Source organism: Rhamphochromis sp. 'chilingali' (genome assembly GCF_963969265.1).
Source record: "Rhamphochromis sp. 'chilingali' genome assembly, chromosome: 11".
Lineage (NCBI taxonomy): Eukaryota > Metazoa > Chordata > Actinopteri > Cichliformes > Cichlidae > Rhamphochromis > Rhamphochromis sp. 'chilingali'.
Genome location: NC_137938.1, coordinates 32,972,056 through 32,992,979, shown reverse-complemented (window position 1 = coordinate 32,992,979; position 20,924 = coordinate 32,972,056). Strand labels below are relative to the sequence as shown.

At 40.0% G+C, this 20,924-nt stretch overlaps 1 protein-coding gene across 1 annotated transcript; it reads right to left on the bottom strand.

Annotated features, from left to right (window-relative positions):
* Positions 1-1,710: 1,710 nt before the first annotated feature.
* On the bottom strand, positions 1,711-12,436 carry meox2a (mesenchyme homeobox 2a). The gene is made up of 3 exons (XM_080897155.1): positions 11,306-12,436; positions 7,006-7,178; positions 1,711-2,615 (listed from the first exon to the last, which is right to left on the bottom strand). The coding sequence occupies exons 1-3, from the start codon at positions 11,856-11,858 to the stop codon at positions 2,397-2,399; spliced, it is 945 nt and encodes a 314-aa protein (XP_080753281.1). The 5' UTR covers positions 11,859-12,436; the 3' UTR covers positions 1,711-2,396.
* Positions 12,437-20,924: the final 8,488 nt, after the last annotated feature.

The window sequence follows — 20,924 nt, the reverse complement described above, 5'->3', positions numbered from 1 at the left end:
TGAAGTTTTATATATGCAGTTTTGAAATTAAAGTTACTTTTTTAATGCTACCTAAGAAAATGCCCAAGATGGCTACCAAGTAACAGGATTTGATTCTTGAAGGGTTTTGTTCCATTCAACTAAAATAAATTCTAAGGATTTAGCCTTACTTATTGTTTTACACTTGTTTTTGACCATGCAAATATGTGCATTGCATCCTATATCATGATGTACAATTAATGAGTGCCTTGCTAACTAAGCTTGATAGCCAACCAGAGCTATCCTTAGCTGATAATAAGACTCACTGCTGGATAAAATATTTAACATTTTCTGTTCACCGGGCTATTAGCATATGTTATGCTGTCATACTTAGCATACGAATAAGTGTAATTGTGTATAGTCCTTATTTTAAGTTTTTTTTTTTTGTGGTCACATGATCATTAACCACATGACATTAATTTGTGGACCATTTGTGACATACGGTTACAAAGAATATACATTCTTTGCCATGTTAAAGAAGACCACCTTGTGATTTCTTTGGTTCCAAGTTGCATGGAACACACTCACCAAATACTTACAAGGCAGTAGTGAAACTGTGAAAAGTGTGATACAAAGCAGAAACAAAGACCATTTGCCTTCAAAGTAAAAGCTGTGGCTTTTGAAACACGTTGACCACAGCTCTAAGGTACAACTTTTACTTTGACGTCAAATAGTCTCCATTTATAGTTTGTTTTGCACTTTTTCAAGCTTTACTGCCATTTTGCTAGTAGTTAGAAAGTGTTTGCAGACATGCCTGCATCTTCCATGCAAACTATGGGCAACCCCAATAATTTGTTGGCAACCAGTTTTGCCTAGTGACAGCAAACAACCACCAGGAACCACATGACAACCAGTCAGGGAATGCACATTTTCCCTCTGTAGCTGTGGTTGTGTCACATCTGCTATGGCAGACAACTCTTGAGCTGTATGCACATAACATCATGCAAAAACCTCTATAAATCGAGATCTGATTTATAGAGGTTTTGGCATGATGTTATGTGCATACATAAAGCCATATACAGGCAGATTGAAGTTGGGCAATTTTTATATTTATTCAAGAGTTTATACGTAAACTTTAGAGGCTTAAAGAAAATTTTACTTACTTGCTTTTGTTTTAATTACAGCAGCCAAGCTCCAGAGGTCAGGGGAAAGCTGGTTGTGGCAAGAACATATCTGTGACTTGTTTATCAGTTACATATATGGTCTGTTACATCGAGGACGATACTGTTCCCAGCTTAAAATTTAAGACATTGTGGAAACGGTGAGTGTTTCATATTTGTAAATACTTTCTAAAGAATAATGCATGGTAATAAAGTGGCAGGGAAAACGGAAAAAGAAATCACGCTCATGCTGTGGGTTTGGGGGAGCGAAAAAAAATGCAGTGGTGCCTCTTAAACAAATTAGCATGCACAATCACAACGCGCTGAAAGATGAGATCAAGACATGAAATTATTTTCAACTGGATGTTGTAACAGAATCCGATCCTTTGCGGGCTGGAGCCCCTACCCTGCCCCCAGGCAAAGGTGATTTTAGTTTGCTCCCACATCACCGGCTTTCTACACACTCTGCAATTTTTAATTGGTTTCGGCTTCACTTTGTGGAACATACATTCATCACCTTGGATTCATAAGTGTGGATGGCTGCATAAATGGGGGGGAAAAGTTGTACATAAGAAATTCCATTTACCACTGGTTAAATTTTTATTCAATTTGCAACAGACCCTGAAAAGGGGGTTTCAGATTTGTTTGCAAAACATCATCTCCAGGCAGAAAAGTGTCAGCTTAAGAACCATCAGTGTTTATTACTGCACGAGCTGAATAGTCTGGGTATAGAATCGTTGTTAAGGTAAAACAATACTGATATTTATTTACAAATCATTTATATTAGCTAGGCAAATTTCATTTCCTGGCACTTGATTTGACCAATAACTCCATTACATTCTAATTTACAGTTTTTACAGTAGAAACCGATTGAGGAGCAGACTGTATGTTTAACAGTGCAAATCAAAGCCACAGCCTGCTTTTCTCAAGGCAAACATGGAATGTTTAAATGAATATGATTTCCAAATTTGTTTGTACTGTCCAGAAGAATTCTATAACCAATGATCTCACATTTCCAGATTCATAATATTTTTCTCTGTTTTGGCATTTATTGAGGACTTTCTAAACCAATGGCACCGTCTCCTTTTATGTGCTCAGTTCATCAAATTTACATTTTGCCTGCATGACAACTCCGTCTCTACTATACATCATTCCTCTGTACATTTGTACATGTTTTTTAGCATCGTTATATGACGATGGCGAATCAGCAAACAGCAGTCCTTCTAAGGACGGTCCTGAGGCGGAGGCTCCGGGGGCACAGGGTTGCATGTGTGTGCATCATAAGTGGGCATGCTCAGAGCTCTGGTCGCTGTCATGACTGTCTTCATTGGCTAAGGAGTCCGTCGAATGGTGGAGCGCCGCAATGCCAGAGAACTCTGAAGGCAGCAGCGTCCCCTTTTTCACGTTCACCAGTTCTTTCTCTCGAGCTGCTGCCCCCTGCTGGCCACCCTTCACTCTTTTCCACTTCATCCTCCTGTTCTGGAACCACACCTTCACCTGCAGAGAGACAGAAAATATCAATGTTGTTGCACAACTCAACATAAATCACCAAAAAGTAATTAGGAAGCCTTAATGCTCTCGACAGCAACGTTCTGTTAAAGTTTGGCAGCTATTTCTGCACCAACAATTATGTATGGATGTTCGGTTACATCTGGCACTTGGTGTCTACCTGTTTTTCCCTGACTCAACAGCCCCGACCGTATTTACGTCTCTCAGACTGATGATTAAGCTGTTGCTTAAAACGGTTTACACGTCAAATAGAAGCAGTGGCTCCGTTAGTGTCAACACACGCGCTCGAAGGGAGGGGGAGGATGAGATGGGAAGCCGAGCTTGTCCCTGTCATGCAGGGTGGAAGCGGTTTATTTTTGGGGAGTGTCATTCCCAGGGGGGTGAGCAGTCACATGGTCAGGAAGTTAGTTGACAGCACAAACGTTTGTCTTAAATGTTAAGGGTGTACAATGGACTGAGCACCACCTGAGATTCTTCACAGGCTTTGGGGTCTTTGCTAAAAGCAGGAGAGGGACAAGGACTGAAGCTGAGCAGCATTTATTTAGTAATATTCTCAAGACATCAGAAAAAATTACTATTCAGACTCACCTGCAGTGTACCTGAACTGCTTAACATTACACTGAAAGTGACACTCAGTTTATACAAAATACCAAAGACCCTGAACTCAGGTTTGGGTAGGTCAATCTACAGGTGTGAAACAAGCATATAGGGAGAACTTATAAGGCACTTGGTTTTCTGGAAATGGCCTCTCTGGAAACACTCTGGTGCACTAATGTAATACACGTACAAAAGAAGACAAGACGCACTGGTTCATGCAATTTAAATTTTCAAGTCAAATCTGGATAAAAATGATATTGATTAAAACCTTCAAAGTTTGATTAGGTTTATATCACATTTTTGTTTACAACATTTAATGACTGCAATTAGGTGTGTAGCTACAATCTACTCTCTTATCTACTCTCAATCTATAATAAACTCTCTGTTAAACCCAGTCAAGCATTGGCGTTGGAGCTTTACAGCTGCCATCTTTGAAAATATTTTTATTTTTGCAAGACATAAAACATCCATCAGATTTCCCCAAACAGCACACACAACATAAATCAAGAACTGATTGCTTTGCCAATATTTACCTCACTATCTCTACTTCCCAGACCAAACTGAGGTCACACACAACATATGCTGCATAAGCTGACAAAATTTCACACACATTTCCTGCTCTGTAAAGCCACGTAAAGATTAATTGCGATAGTCTTGGAGAAGGCTGAAAAAAAGTTGGACCTTTTCTTGAGTTTTTGCGACTTTGAAATGTGATGGAAAAGCAGAGCATGGTACATTTCACATTCATGTTACAATATACATTTGCTTTCAGCCTGAGAAGCACATTACTCTGAAAGTCTACAGTCACCACATTTAGTGGGATTCAAAGATTTCACTACGTTTTCATATAAACTCAATATACACTGTAGCTGTCTACTTTGTTAGGTACACCAGCTCAACTGCTTGTTAACGCAAATGTTCATCAGCCAATCACATTGCAACAACTCAATATATTTAGACTTGTGGGCGTGGTCAAGCAGCTCTGTTGAAGTTAAATCCAACCATCAGAATGGCAAAGAAAGGTGATTTAAGTGACTCAGAATGTGGCATGGTTATTGTTGCCAGATGGGTTGGTCTGAGTATTTCAGAAACTTCTGATCTGCTGGAATTTTCCCACACTACCATCTCTAGGGTTTACAGAGAATGGTCAGAAAAAGAGGAGCTATCCAAAGAGCAGCAGTTCTCTTGGCAAAAATTGCTTTGTTGATGCCAGAGGTCAGAAGAGAATGGCCAGATAGTTTTGTGCTGATAGAAGAACAAGAAGAAGAGCCTCTCTGAATGCACTACAAGTCACCAAAGAACGGGAAACAAAATTGGAGAACAGGATTGGAAAAACATTGGCTGTTCTGATGAGTCTCAATTTCTGCTGCAACATTTGGATGGTTGGGTCAGAATTTGTCGTAAACAACATAAAAGATTGGCTCATCCTCCCTTGCATCAACAGTTCATGCTGGCGGTAGTGTTGTAATGGTGTGAGGGAAAACTTTCTTGGCACACTTGGAGTTCCGTCATACCAAGTGAGCATCGACTAAACACCACAACATGCCCGAGTATTGCTGCTGACCACGGCCATCCCTTTATGACCCCAGCGTACCCATCTTCGTGCCCCTAACATGCCATGTCACAGATCATCTCAAACTGGTTTCTTGAACATATCAGTGAGTTCACTGTACTCAAATGGCCTCCATAGTCACCAGAACTCAGTTCAAGAGAGCACTTTTTTGGATGTGAAGGAATGGGAGATTCCCATCATGCATGTGGAGCAGAAAAATCTGCAGCAACTGTGTAATGCTCTCATGTCAGTATGGACCACAATCTCTGCTTATTAAAGTGGTTGGTGAGTATATACCAAACAAATCTCTATTCAGTTTTGTTAAATGTACTTTTTTACAACTGTAGTTTTGCATATTCATAAAACTTGTAAAGTCTTTTATTTTAAAAAAGTACTTTTACACATTATTTGCATAACATGTTAAGAAACAAAGATATCAGTGTGTTTTTTTCTGCCCCACACCACACAGTTACAAAATCGCACAGTTAAACAGCATCACTGACCGTCTCATCCTATTAATAGCTAAACCTTTACACTGTCCTTTGAAGCACAAACCCTGGAAACCACATCAGATATCCACAAGAATCAAAGTCTAAACACATGACTGAAAAAAAGATCACAACACTACAGTACTAAATTAAACATTAACAGTCCCATGATCCTTTGCACTCGTGGAAATATTCCATTCTCAGAAAAGTCAAGTAGAAACTTTTTAACAACGTGTTCTATTATGCAAGTAATGCACACAGCCCAGTAAAAACTAGGTTAAATTTATTAAAACATAATTTTAAATGAGGACATTTACAGTGCACAGTAATAGACCCTTGGTGCTACACTGGCCTATTTGCAGTGTTGACCTGTCGCCCACTTAAAACATTCGGTGGCTTACAAAGCAAACAAAAAAAATTTGAGGCTCAACTGCTGAAATCCTATGACAAGCAAGAGGCTGAAAACCTTTTCCCAAACACTTTTCCCAAACCAATTGTTGTTAAATGAAGGGATGATGCAACAAGGGGAAACATGTCCCAGTTCCAGTTTCTTACTGTGTTTTTGGCATCAAATTAAAATGAAATTATATGTTAAAAATGTATGATTCTCAAATAGATTGACACACCTATTTATTGGCTTTTGTAATCTTAGCATTTAAATATATCTTTTAAATTATTTGCATTTAATTATGTATTTATTTACATTCTAAATGGGGGGACAGGGTCGTAAATCAAGACTTTTTCTTGATTTAATCTTAAATCAATTTAAGATTAATCTTTTCTTTTCCTCCCTAACAAATCACCTCTTAATCTATTATACATTTTAGTGCAACTTTTTTTACTTTCTTGTAGCTGACATATTTATATGTGAAAGCAGTAAGAGTAAGTGGAACTAAAATCATTAATGTGTTCCACTAAGCTCTGGAATTTAACCAACATGCACGCTATAAATGCATGCTATCAAATTGGTCTCTGAGCGTGGGCCGATTGATGTAAAATGCAGGCACATGAAATAAATAACAGGAGACAAATGGTTGAGGGAAGAAAAAAGTGTCGTGTCTGTTGTTCTGTGACACCCGTTTGGAAGCTTTAACTCGCACTAACTTGACCCCATGCCCGCAATATTATGCGGTGTGATACACACACACACACACAATATAAAAATTTGTGGGTCTAATGTGGTGATTTGCTTCTAAGAGCATCTCATAAAACGTCTGTTTTTTACATTCAAACTACACCTTATCACAACGCAAAATATTGCTGGCATGGGGTCAACTAAGTGTGAGTTAAAGCTTCCAAACGGGTGTCACAGAACAACAGACACTACACTTTTTCCTTCCCTCAACCATTTGTCTCCTGTTATTTATTTCATGTGCCTGCATTTTACAGCAATCGGCCCACGCTCAGAGACCAATTTGTATTTGCAGGGGCAGTGGGAGAGAGGAAGTGACTTGCTAGACAGCACTTCCTTAAACCCGTCTCCCTGTCTTGACTGTGGATGGCCTGAAAGAATAGTCAGGAACATCTGGAATATGATAGTCCCTTCATACAGCCACATCTGGAGTACAATAGCCCTCACACTGAAGTTACAAAAACACAGTAGCAAGCTGAAAAGCCTCCTCGTCGTCCCGAGGCCGCCTTTGTTTTCACAACATGGCATTAATGTGCTAATGGGGGGTGGGGGGGGTTTCAATAATGTCTAAACCCAGGGGAAAACAAACAGTGGTGGGTAGGAACATACTTGTCTTTCAGTGAGGTCGAGGTTGACAGCAATCTCGTAGCGCCTTAGTCTGGTTAGGTAGTTGTGGTGGGCGAACTCTGCCTCCAGCTCTCGGATTTGCTCCTTGGTGAATGCCGTCCTCTCCTTCCTGGGCTTGCTGCTCACGTCTGACTTGTAATTCCCATCCTGGGACTCTGAAACCAAACACCACACAGGTTTGTGTTGCACTCAGAGCAGATTTATATGCAGCAAAAATAAAAATAAGGCAAATGTTACGTGGCAGGTGCAAATCAGCAGGGGGAGAAAAGGGGCAAAGTAAGAGAAACAGTGAGAGCTGTCAGTCACACTTTATTGTTCAGACATTGTTTATGAATACTTTAAGTGGCTGGAAGGACTCGTGGGCGGCAACACGTGTGTCTGCGCGACGGCAGCTGTGCTATTACAATAGGCTGGCTCTTTTACTGTCAACATGGATGTAATTTGGCTTGAAGAAGTCTGCTGCTCCAGCTTTAAATTTTATATCAGGAAAGGAAAAAGTGTCTGAAGTGCTGCTATTTGCATTTATTTTGATCCTATTATTTTTCAACTGTGTGTCTTTTGATTGCCATTAAGTTTGCAGTTTTCAGAAAGCAAATATACTGCAGTCATAAGATCAGATGTTAGATATGTAAAATCCAGGAAGCTGCAAATGAACGTCTTCAAAAATGCATATATCAGTAATACAAATATGGGCAAAGTGGGAACTTGGAACAAATTATGCACTTCCTTAAAAAAATATAAATTCCTAGCTTGTGACATCTCCACTTTAATTCATCATGCCAGAAAAATACTTTTTGTTTTGGTATTTCCACAAACTTTCCGAAGAAAACACATACGGCTCATTTGCCCTCCAAAATTTTCCTATTGTGAGCAGTCTTTGTGGTTTCTCTGTTGGACACGCTTCAGTTGCACATTGCAGTTGAAGGCAGCAGCGATTGCATGCTAATTCATCTGCGGTCCTGTTCTGTCGTGTGTGTTAATCCAGCAGGTCTACGTCAAGCCAAACTGTAAATAGGCGTGCAGCTCAGAGCCAGACTCACAAACGGTGCAAAGTGTGAAGCCACATAAGAGAGGAAACTTCAACTTTAACTCAGATTTGTCCCATCGGGGACCCCTGCTGGTTCTGTTTTCCTGTCATAAAGAGAATCTTCCTTCTAATTAAGTGTATATTTTCTCAAGCAAAATAACTCCCTTGAGTCTGAAGAGAAGATGAGAGGTAAACTGAAACTGCCCTACAAAAGTTATATTTGTATGGTAGTCACACAGTTTTAGAGCCAAGGACAAACAAAACATATATAAGACTGCAAGAATTCCCTCACGGGTTTTATGAAATGAAACCGATCATTGCTTGACCCGCAACTTGTGTCCAGCTCCCCCTTGACCTTGCCTTTCCCTCTCTGTAATTTCAGTCCTTTTGCTACAGTGTGTGTCTTATTGAAGCAGGCCTTTCAGATGTGTTCATCCACTCTCTCTGGTAAACACAGACATTGTGTAAAGAGAAATAAAAGTATAACAGAGCCAGCTGCTCCAGACCAATAGGCCTGGAGCTGAAACAAGCGGCGAGCTTTTATGACCCAGCCACTACACCACAGCAATTAGGTTCTCCCTGTAACTTTCATCTCTCCACAAAAAAGCAGGAATAATATGAGAAAAATACATGCACCCAGACAGGGCACATCGTTGAGGGTTCCCAAATGAACTTAGCGCATTACAGGAGTGACGCTTTTAAAAAATAATGTAAGATTGGATGGATAAAATAATGATCGGGTTATTTTTCTTATGCTGGGAACATAAGCACTGGTTGTTTTCCCTTTACTGAAAAATGTATTTATTTTTTTAAATTTTATTTTTATGCACAAAAAAGGATTCAAACACATCAACGATGCCGCAATGTTTTTCTTAAACTGCTTTAAAAGAAATTTTGAATGCCAGCAAAACGCCTTCGGCACTTCACTCGTCTGTTTTACAACTCTGCCTCAACAAAATAAGACTTGAAGCACCTTTTATTGTTCCCCACAGAAAATCTAGTAACTTTTAAAGGACGACCACTCCCTTGACAGTACTGTGCAAATGTGACTGAGAAACTCAGCAAAGGCCCTCTGCCGTCACTGCAGCTGAAAGTCTGCTGCAGGTTCCCCAGAAACCAGACACACGGACTCATCTCATTAGCTGACCCTCCGTCCTTCCTTAAGGAAACATTCACAGTTGGGTATTAAAGACAGAAAGCCGAGAAGCTTCATATTTGAGCAAAAAAGGGGGTAAACTCTAGCATGGAAGTGAGCTCTCGGGTTTTGTTATTATTTCTGTATCTAAATTCAGGTTTCGCTCAAGTTTCTCGTCCAGATGGTGAAACCTAATCAGAGCTCTATCTCATGCAACAGGCAGCGCTCTGATATTTAGACAGCTGAATGAGTCAGCAGCCTAGTTAGCCCCAATAATCAGCATGATTGGTGTTAGCATTGGGAGAATGCACTGCACATGTAATGAGTATGCAGTGACTATTGTTGCAGAGGAAGTGGGATCTGGAGGCAAGGGCTTAGTTTTCCAGTGATTTGACAAAAGAGGAAAGGGAGTAGGAGGTAGAGTAATGAATTAATGGGTTAAATGTACTATTTCAACATTTTGCATGTGGACAACTGGACATTTAGTGCAAAGGAAAATAAAACATTGAAATCTTTGTCTTTTTATGTTGTAAAATGGCAAATATTTCAGTTCACTTATGGAGTTTCTAATAATCACCGCAGAATTTGGATTGAAAACTAAATTAGTGCCAGTGGTGTTTTGTTTTGTATTATTATTTAAAGTCAGTCTGAAGTTAATCCTGTTATATTTCCCCAACTTTTGGTATATAAACTTGTTGTCAGCTACAGCAACACCCAACCAGTCAGAGGGAGAAAAAACACACTCTCCAAGTATCCTGTGGAGATGTGGGAATATCACCGGTCAACTGCGGATGATGCACTGTGAGTACAGAGACCTTATCCAAAGGGTGCAGGATTAGCAATGACAGGCTGCAATCCTCAAATGGAAACAAACTGGCAAGCAGACTTTCTGTGAGAAACTCTCACTGATATCACTTTGCTAGTGAGATTTCTTGCGACCCGACCCCGGCCATTTGTCATTGTGTGATTGATTATTGTGGTGCCTGCAGGTTGCAAAGGTTTTGCAGGTCATCAGCTGGTTTAGCATCAATTTAAAAATTGTATTAAAAAGGTGTTTATTTATTAATGATTTGTGAGAAGTGTGCTTTTTATAATTATCTGTGGTTTTGAATTTTTAAATACATTTGTATGAATGAGGCCCGATTTAAGAACAATAAAATGATTATACATGCATAGTTCAAGGGTGATTTTTGGGAGAATCACAAATGTAAAATTTAACAAAAAGGTGTTGTTAAAGCTCACTGCCCTCGGGACCTTTACTGTACTGAACATACAACTGCCTGTAGATAAAAATAAAGGAAACTTGTAATGGTCTTTTAAATTTTATAGGAATTAAGTGGTGTTTTTGTTGTTGTTGTGATAATAAGATAATTTAAAATCAATGAAAAAAGATCAAATATTAATATGATTAGCTACATTCATTTTGTAACAGTAGGAAGTTCCCTATCTAAACTTGGCCTTTGTTAAACATGACACTCAAATATTTTCACTTTCATTTTACTTCAGTAAACCTGCGATTTCTTTTAACTGCAGTTTTTAGTAAATGAAAACAATTTGCGTCCGCCCGGTTGTTTAGTGTGCCATGAGGCACCGGTGTAGTCTTTTACAATCCATGACATTAATTCTTTACTGCCCTCTTTATTCTCAGCTCTCTAAAAAGTGTCGCAACAAACCAGATGTGATTTTTAAACAAAACATGCCAGTAGTCAGATGTGCCCGCACACTTATGATGTGGCCTTTGCTCCACGCTTCAGTCCGCCTGTCGCCTCCTGCCTTGCTGCGTGTCAGCCGGCACCTACAAACTGCTTTCCAGACGTTTTTTTGTTTTTGTATCAGAGCTGCAGAATTCCCAACAGTCGTGCTGTTGAATGATTTAGAGTGATGTGTACAGATGTTTCTGTTATTCTTGAGCTCTGTGTGGAATTTCTTAAACGCTGATATTTATGTTAAAATGTTTATCCAAGTAAAATAATGAACAAAGAGATTTTAGAAATGCCTCCAATGTATTTTACATGAAGTCTCGGGTTGTGCAATGTGTCAGCTTTAAAAAACACACGAATGAAATCTCTGCCTTTAGAACTGCTTCACTTCTCGCTTCAGAAAATCCCAGCTTCTCTTACCTGAACTGTCACTTTTCCTCTTGCCGTTTCTCTTCTCGGCCTCAGCAGGTGACAAAGTCTGTCTGCCAAAGTCTGCAGGCACACAAGAGGCCCCTGTAGGGGTGCTGCCACTGCCTAGACTGGGGGTGCTGGCGCACATACTGGGCCCACCGGGGTGGCCCAGGTCTGAAGGCGTGGGCCCATTGTCGTGGGATGAGTGGGAGTGTGGGTGGCAAAGACTGTGGCGAGTACTGCTGCCAGGTGACGGCATCTGCGGGATATGCCAAGATGTATGGTGCTGAGGTGGGTGGTGATGCTGCTGGGAGGGCAGGTGGCCGCGGTGAGGGTGGTGGTGGTGCTGCCCAGGAAACAGGCTGTCGTCACCCGGGTAGCTGGAGATGATACAGGGCGAGGGTGAGGAGGTAGAGGAGGAGGACGACGAAGAGGCCAGGTCAGGGTAGGAGACGTGGTCCGAGCGTCCGTGAAGCGCCAGGGGAGACTGGGTGAAGGCGGGATGTAGGGCCTGCGCCGGGGCGTGGGGGCTCCGCAGGCAGCCGAACAGTGTGTGATCCATTGTGTGCAAACACACACACGGCCCTCCAGGAAAGGCGAGAAGGGCAAGCGTAAGAGGCAATGTTACTAAATCAACCAAAAACAGAAAGATCACAAGCGCATATCCAAGATGCTTCCCTTTCTCCCTTGACTATCCCAAAACTTTTCTCTTCAGTTACAAAAAAATAGTCAGAGCAGCAAGTAAAATGTGTTTTGAAATGGGTGTCCTGTGGTAATCCAGAGCATGCGGCCAGTTGCCAGGCTGTACAGGATAAACAGTTAGCCCAGGACAAGTTGCAGCTGAGCCTCTCAGAAGTCAGGAGGAACACGGGACTGGAGCTCTAGGCTGGGAGCAGAAGGAGGTTCCTAGGAACTGCAGAACGAGGGGAGCCAGCGCAGGGGATGTTATAAATAGGGTGTAACGTGAGAGGGAGGCTGGGTCATAGACTGCATACGCGCTACTGACCACATACATATGATCACCCTCCAAAAAGCACAGCATAATAAATCTGTACTATTAAAATGGCTGAGCCTCAGGAAAGAAGGCAATTTATTTTGGACTTGGATCTGACCTCGGGTGGCCATCTTTTTTTCCTACAAGAAAACAGCCTTAATGGTTCATGGGTGGGGCTGGGGGAGGGAGAGGGAGGTCGTATGAGGGGAAGGGAGAGAGTGTGAAGAGAGATCGAAGGAGAGGTGTCAGGGGTTAACTCAGCGTGTCACCCCATCTTTGTCAAAAGTTGGTGGTAGCGGGCAGGATGCTTGTAGCATCCATTAAAGGTCACTTTAAACCATCACTATCACGATCATGTGATGTTAAGAGAGCTATTTTGTCACTGCGACGCAGACTTGCAACTTATTGGCAACAAATATGAAAAGTTTGGTTCCAAAATAAGTGTTTGAGTGAAAGGAAGGCTAACGTTTTGCCCATGCTAGACTTAGAATGACCACGGTTCCTTTTTAATGTAGTGTAACCAATCATTTTGTGAATGTGACTTTTTTTTGGAAATGGTGTTTATCTCATTTTGAAATGAAACACATCATTAAACCGATATGGATACATTTCGACTTTTGATACGAGGTCATGAAGGTCACGAATCTGCTTCCTGAAATAACAAACTTTATTCCACTATTTTTTTATCACCAATAATTGCCGTGGCAAATGTGGAAATGCTATTGTATACAATTTTAGATGCCAACACATTGTTTTTGTATAAACTATGCTTGTAACAAATTCTCTCTCTCTCTCTCTCTCTCTCTCTCTCTCTATATATATATATATATATATATATATATATATATATATATATATATATATATATATATATACATTTATTTTTATTTATATATATGTAACTGTAACTTCGGTCGTTGCTGTGCTTTTTGGAAGTCGAATTTCCCAGAGGAACCCACCCGAGGGATTAATAAAGTTCTATCTTATCTTATCTTATCTTATCTTATCTTATCTTATCTGTGTGTGTGTGTATGTATAATATTAGTATGTGGAGAGTATTCGAGTGTAGAAAAGGAAATGAACAGAAGGAAAGTTGTTCATAAATTCTTTGCTCCTAACATTAGTGTCTCTCTTTAAATTTGTTTGGCTATAAAAGAAAAGTCATTCTTTGTGAGAAGTAGGGGAAAAATAGCAGCTGGAAAACAGCTGTGAATGTGTCACTGGTTTCTTTTATTTTCTCTAATTATTCATATCCAGAGCTCAACTAAAGCTCAAATAAAATCAAATAAAATTCATTTATTTTTCTCCTGTCAACCTCATTTAAGACAGAAAGTCTTGGAAGAAAAAGATGAGACATAATAATGATTTGTAGCTGTATGGTATTGACCTAATGGGGGAATTATAAAAATGGTTCTATGCAATTAAATTTTCTTAGTCATGTAATTTAAAATGTAACATCTATTATGTAATGTAATCATATAATAGAATTAAATTGTAACTTAAGGGTTTTACATTTTCGGTGAAATACAGGTGAATAATCATCTGATAGATATCTCCTTTCCTTCCTACTTCTGTTTTCTAAAACTCAAAAGCACACTTGCACACTGCCCGCAGTATAAATGAAAAGAATACACAGTATAAATTAAATCAATATAATCTATAAAACAAAATTAAAAGTCAAAGCTGCTTCAGAGCTTTCATGGCTCGGCCAGGTTTTAGAGGGAGACGGTCATGATGACTCCACGCTCTGGGGATCCAGTCAGGCTGTGCCATGGGGCTCTGTGAGCCGCCTGAGAAAGGAAATTAATTCCTCTTTGAGGGAAAATTACTTTAACAGATAGCATGGCGGAGGCAGGCTGTAACTTTGCCGCTGTCGCTCCCCCCCAGTCCCTCCAAAGCCTCTGAAGGCAGCAGAGGCAGCGCAGCAGAGGAAAGGCACCTTAGGTGAGTGAGTGTCAAACTCTTCTACTGTTTATCTTACAAATTAAGGCTATTAGCAGGTTAGCCCAGGCTATATATTTGCTCAGGGTCTTGAGCAGGTATTAATACACACGTGTTTCCAATCCTATTGCTGGTCTCGCTGCACCGATGGCCTGTGGTGTGGGTGTTTTCAGTCGGTCCGAGTCTTTGGCCCTTGTGAGCTTTATGAGGCAAAATGTTCTAGTGTGTGAATAAGTGCGAGAGTGTTGGTGTGTAAAATAGGGATACACTCATAGTTAAAGCCGACATCTTTTATTGTTAAAAAAGAAGGATCAAAGAGTCTTATTGCCCTCATAAAAGCAATTAAATATTTCAGACATTTATATATATTTAATTAGCTTTTCTTTTTTTAAATTAAATGTAATCCCTGACACTGGTTACATATTGCGCCTTTAAGAGCACCGAACCCTAAAAGTAAACGTCATTAGTTTGTATTCAGTGAAGATTTTCAGTGTTGCATGATGGTTTAAATGCATTTTCAAATGTGTTTCAACTCTGAAATTAAAAAAAAAAAACCCAACTCTTATTTGGAAATAAAAATGGCCCCATTTGATGATATTCTGAATACTGGCACAAACCGTGGTGCTGTAAATCCACCGCTACCTGTGTTGGCCTCCAAAAGCACACGTTTGTCTGACTTTTAATGTGATGACATGTGACATGACGTTTTAAGGTGAGTGTGTGTGTGTGTAAAGCATAAAAAGTTCAAAAGAAGAGGCTACCAAGAGGCTGTGTTTGCAATGATCTTAAAGCGGGGCTCGGGACAGCATGTTTTCTCTACAGTAGACAGAAACTGAAGGTAAAAGACCTGCTGCTCAACCTGTGGCTGTCAGTCAGTCCCACAGGCAGGACAGATTACAGCAACCACAGCTCAGTGCCACCGTCACCAAAACAAACATGCAACTACCACTTTACTCCTTTTCTTACACTAATTTAAGGAGTGTGTGATGGTGTTTAAAGTTAACATCATCATTTGCTGCTAAATTACCAAACTTTGTCTAATTGCTGAAATGTTACCAGCCAGCAACAGTGAAAGTTCTGGCTTTAGCCAAAAGATAAAACAGTGAAAAAGTATATCTGCATTTCTTTAACATGTTATTAAAACTTCTAAGGGTTCTTTTTTTCTTCTTTTTCTTTTCTTGTAGGCAAAATACAAAACAGAGCAAAAATTAGAAGAAAAGAATAGAAGGAAGTTGTGTAGTTGGATTTAAAAGCCCCTGAGAGCCTGGAAGAGAAAAATCTCAACTGGAAATGCAAATAGGCCAATACAGAGGTACACGGATAAGCACACAAGCAATGATATGATCAAAAGCAAACAGAGCTAACAACAAAAATCCAACAGAGCCATAAAAGAAATAATGTGTTGAAAGTTTGTTATACGCATTAAAGAAATGAAAAAATGAGAGAAGGGTAACTGTATGTTTTCATATTTCCTTTATTCAGCATGTAAATTAGCCTTATATGGCACCTGGAAGTGAACAAAGATGTTTATATATTTGTTAATATGTAACAAATATGTCGTTATGGGGCTCACGTGTTCAAACACGAATTAGAAAAACACAGACGTAATAATGTAAAATATCTTTTTTAGGAAAAGTTATAATTGCTGCCTGTATGTCCACATGCAGCAACTTTAGAGTGTGTTACAAAACACTATATATTTATATACTGCATTTAAAAAGAAATCTGCTGGCACACCAGCTTACCAGACTTTATGATAAAACTAAATCCTTTCAGTTATTCTTGCTGCCACTTGCTGCACTCAAATCCCCAAATTTAACGGGCCCGGATGTGTAATATGCTTCACTACAGAAAAGCTTTGATGCCAGCTCTCTCGGCTTCGGAGTCTAATATGAGCATTTAAAAAGGCCCAGTGTATGCGTAATCACTACTAACGATTTTCCTCTTGTTTTAGTCTCCGGCTAATATGGAAACACTTCAGAGTGTATAACACTCAGTGAGCCTCTAAAGCGTGCAGCCAAGTACAGACGTGATAACTGAAGTGTCTTTGTAAATAAGTAGAAACCTGCAGAAGTTAGAACACTGATTTCTCCTGACCCAAGATGGAGTGAGTACAGTGATTTTTTTTAAATAAATTGTATTATTATCTCTTTTAAAACAATTGCAAGCATTAAATGTGTTAGAAGACAAGCAATTTTCATGATTGTAATCAATAGAAAATCACTTTAAAATTAGTAGCAGCAAGTAGTTTTTACTCATTTTTGTCCGGCTCCTTAACTTGAACATATTTTTAGGACTCAGATTCTTAATAAGGAGACAATACTTAAATGTGCTACAGCTTCGTTGACAAATACCATATCACACTGAGCTGATTTTGTGAGTAATAACAGAACAGGGACAGTGGCTGTGTCGGGATGAATGTATGCGGGTGGTGTGGAAGCTGTCGTCGCTGCTCATTTCCTTTCAAGCTTCAGCCGCAGATTTACAGCAGTTGTCAGGAATATTGTCCGTATGCAGGATCGCGGGATGTCAGTGATATATGATGAAGAGAGACAGTAAAAGTTGTCTCCGTTTACAGCTCAATTGCATAAAGGGAACGGCAGCCCTCTCAGGGAGTGACAGTGAGACAGCATAAAGAAAAACCTGTGACGGCTTTAAAATCATTTTGTCATTTTCATCTGACTAGCTCTGGCTTGAGATGGGCAAAGTACATTTGTGCTTTTACTCGCATGAGATTCGACACATTTCTGTTTACATGATGGGGAAAGAATGTTTTGTTTAAACTCTGAGAAGGAAGGTTTTTCTGCTTAAAATGCACTTGTTAAACATAAACCTTTTTACTTTCAAAGTATTTTTTTTAATATTACTGCTGCCGGGAACATTCGCACACTCCACTTTTTCCTGTTACTTTTGTTTTGTTTGAAAAAATGATTTGGCTCCTTTGACAAAAATGTACAAAATTAATCTGATAGATTCAAAACACAAGCTAAAAACAGGCTCATTTTCTCCCCCCGAAAAGGTGTTATTTCAAACATAACACAGCGCTGATGATAATGCCTCTGCCAAAAATGTGTCTCTAGAGTCTGTTATGCTCCTCTAATGGTGTCATCTAACTCACTTGCTGCTCTTAGGTGGCCATTTTCTGTGTCTGTAATGGCCGTGGACAGCCGGGGTGAGATCATCATCTATAATGGGGGGGTTGGTTGGAAATGCCTGGTGTGATGGTTCCCCTTTGCCTCCAGCTTGAAGGAATTGGAGCCTGAGTAGACGTGTGTGATGCTGTGCAGGGCCCCCGCACCCAGTCAGACCACACCTCAAACAGCCCGGGGTCGCCACACTAAAACCTCCATTTAGATCTGGACCCAGTACAACCGCCAAAACCAAAAGCGGCACCGGCTTCAGCCAGCCGCAGTGCTAAGCTCGTTTCCTCCCAGACTAAATTTGTAAACGCCCTCCTTCATTTCACCCCCTTCACACTCCTCACCATCTCCAAACGAGTGGGAATGGTTGCCAGGCGGGGAACAACTCCAGACTTCTCAATTTGTGAACCGGCCCATTAGTGATTTTTTATTTGTTCGATTTGATCGCCTGCCCACCTACCGCCCAACCAAAACCACCCTGCACACTACACTTCCTGCTCCACACTATAGCACATAATGCTGCAGGCCTGGTCCAGTCGCTGTGGAAGAGCTCTGGTCGTATTGCATCACTCTAGCATCCCTCTGATGGTCCAGCTTCAACATGCTGTTTCAATAAGGCAAATCATTCAGAAGAGTGAAGTCAACCTTTTATGATTTAATGGCTTCCTTCTCCCTTTGGGTTCTTGGGGGTTTCTGGACGATTCCCAGAGAATTTGTTCCGTCGACTTACCATACGGGGGACCGACTTGTTTTCTGACTAATGCAAGTCAACGTGTTAGGGCTGGTAAATCTCATTAACACCTAATCCAGTGCCATCGGTCTGATTTCTGCTCAGCATCATCATTATTTTCATAGTGGATCAATGATAGTTTCATTTACAACACTGTCTCTTAGAAGCTACGTTCATACAGGACTGATTTGCAACAGCTTTAGAAAAAAACTATTACATAACGCAGAAATGTTGTTCAATGAGTTGCAAAAATGTTGGTGTTGAACTTGTTTATGGGTGATGGATTTCATTTGCTTTCTTTCAAAATACCCTCCAGTGAAACATCCTTCACTACTCAGCTTTTGTACTTTTGTGCTCAGGCACTGGCACCTCTTGGATATAATTAGAAGGATAGTGTGGTTTAACAGGGAAAAATGTCCACAGCAACTTCAGCCAAAAAGATGATCTTTTCCTAACTTTAGTCTAATCTTTATTACCAAATCAGAAATGGATGGGTATGTATGCATTGGTAATGTCATCCAGTGAATCAACTCCCAGGTTGGTTATACTTGTACTTTAACCTGGTGCTCTAAAAGCAGGCTTAGATCACATTTTGAAGCTAATGATAATAAAGTGTAAAGTACGGCAACATTGCATTTGAATTTGAACCAACTTTTTTTCACTTCCAGTTGTGTAAGTAAGGTCAACATCAATTTTCATTTTGTCTTTATTTCAGCTGTTAAAGCATTTTTTTTTTGTTCTGTCCCGAGTAAACCTCTTGTGTAGGGTGTGTGGGTGTGGCTGTGATTGGCTGATGTCTTACCCTCCTGTTAGCTTTGTTGCACCTGTTAAGGTGGGACAAATAACACCAATATCATCATTAATACACTTTCTTCACATTATTTTTCTTTCTTCACATTTCAGTCTGACCAGATGTCTAATCAATCAAAATAACTGGAAACAGCTGTTTGAGTTTGAAGAGGAATTAGCTGCATTTTATTTTATACAGCCTGACAGTGCCCCACGTTCTTGTTTTGGTGGATATTTATCAATGAAAATAGCACAACTTTAGGAACAGAGAAATTACAACAAGAAAGTAAAAAAAGTGAGACTTATTTCATTAATATATTTTTACATTGTGATTAAAATATGTCTCTTTGAAAATCCTTTCATCTTTAGCATGTATCTTTGTAACATATGTCTGACATATTGTTCCTTGCATGAGTTGTTCTTTTTATCTTTCTTTGTCTTTTTTGTCGAATAATTAGATTTTGGTAAGTTTGTTTGTTGCAAAGGTACTACGTAATGGATGTCTGTGGGATTAAATGCCATTTTGCCATGTTTTTACAGCCGCACACTCTACTGGTGGTCTGAATAGTAAGAGCTCCGCATGTCTTTGCATTATGATCAAAGCAAATTTGTTGGTTTAAGCTTTTGATCATGAGCATCTGCAACACTTTCAAGTGGTTTTAGTCTAGAAATAGAAAAATGCATGTAGAATAGCAAGATAGACTGCAACCATAGCATCAGTCTTAAAATCCAAACTGAATACGTTGCTAACATAGTTCAGTCACTTCTTGTGCTGTGATTATCAGCCGTATTATATTCACTTACACGTACGTGTCTTGTAGTTGTATTATCGGTGTGTTTGACTTTATATCCAGTGTGTAGACCACACTGTGTCTGATCCATCCTTACTACCAAATCTCTCCACACTGTGACCTGAGGACCTATAGGTCCTGCAGCCTTCCTGTCCATAAGGTCACAGGAAGTGCAGCAGGAGAACAGTGACCTCCACTGGTGGGTTATGAAAGTGATCTGCATACATATGAGTGTGATTTTCATGTTGAAACATGGCAATACAAAGATAAATGAATGTGTTTTTTCAACAACAAGACAACCAGCACTGTCTTAGTTTCCTGTGTTTGTGTAAACATGTGTTGCTTATACTGAGCTTTTCAATGTGAACCCAGTAGCAGTAAGCACTCACACTCCATGGGTGGCTGGCTTTTTTTCTCTCTCTGTAGCCTTTCCCCTTTTCTGCACTTTCAGGTGGCGTCTGGGCTGGTTCTACCTTGTGGTCTAACTGAGGGCAGAAAATATTATTTGGTGCAACTCTGGCCAAAACTAATCTATTTTTCCTCGTTGGGAGAAGAACGTTCCAGTTAAGTGAACAGTCACCTGAGATTTTTCCAACTACAGAGTCTCCCTCAGTTGATTTGAATTCAGTAAAATAAAGCCTTTAAAACCGAGCACTGTGATCTAAGCCCTGCTTCAGAGTCCTTTGAAAAACTCGCTTGTTTGTTTGATTTTGACAGAACAATCTAACCAAACGGACTCTGCAGCCACACATATGATATCTAATCAATGCATGTTGCTTGGCCAATATGATCAAGCCCTTTTTGGTAGCACCAAGTTACCCATGAACACCTTGGTTAGTGGTGTAGCATGGTTCAGTCAGTTCGTGCAAACTTATCTCAGGCTCCCATAACAGAACCAACTACATCACTCTGATCCAGAGACTCCCGAGACTCGGGCAACTGGTGGGATTTTTTTGTCTTTCTGTTCCTTTCCTGATGACAGACTAAAATATCTTACATGGTGGGTGTCACTCCTGAACCTACGGCATTTAGTTCATTTTAATCAAACTCTGGTTCATTTGTGCAGTAATCGCACTCGCACTGATTCCTAAGAATTGTTTATTTCTGCCAATGATTCATCATGAACTACAGTAAGGTTGATGCTCCCGTCACAAAACTCGCATCACCTCAAAAACGTTTTTCTTTTCCACTGAAGCAGATGTTGTTTTCAAACTCCATTGCATTATATTTCACACCTCAAACT

Excerpts from the sequence above, each read along its gene's own strand:
- meox2a (XM_080897155.1), bottom strand. The coding sequence starts at position 11,858 with ATGGATCACACACTGTTCGGCTGCCTGCGGAGCCCCCACGCCCCGGCG. Across the intron at positions 7,179-11,305 it reads GAGGAAAAGTGACAGTTCAG|AGTCCCAGGATGGGAATTAC; the intron begins GTAAGAGAAGCT and ends GTTTGGTTTCAG. Across the intron at positions 2,616-7,005 it reads TCGACCTCACTGAAAGACAA|GTGAAGGTGTGGTTCCAGAA; the intron begins GTATGTTCCTAC and ends GTCTCTCTGCAG.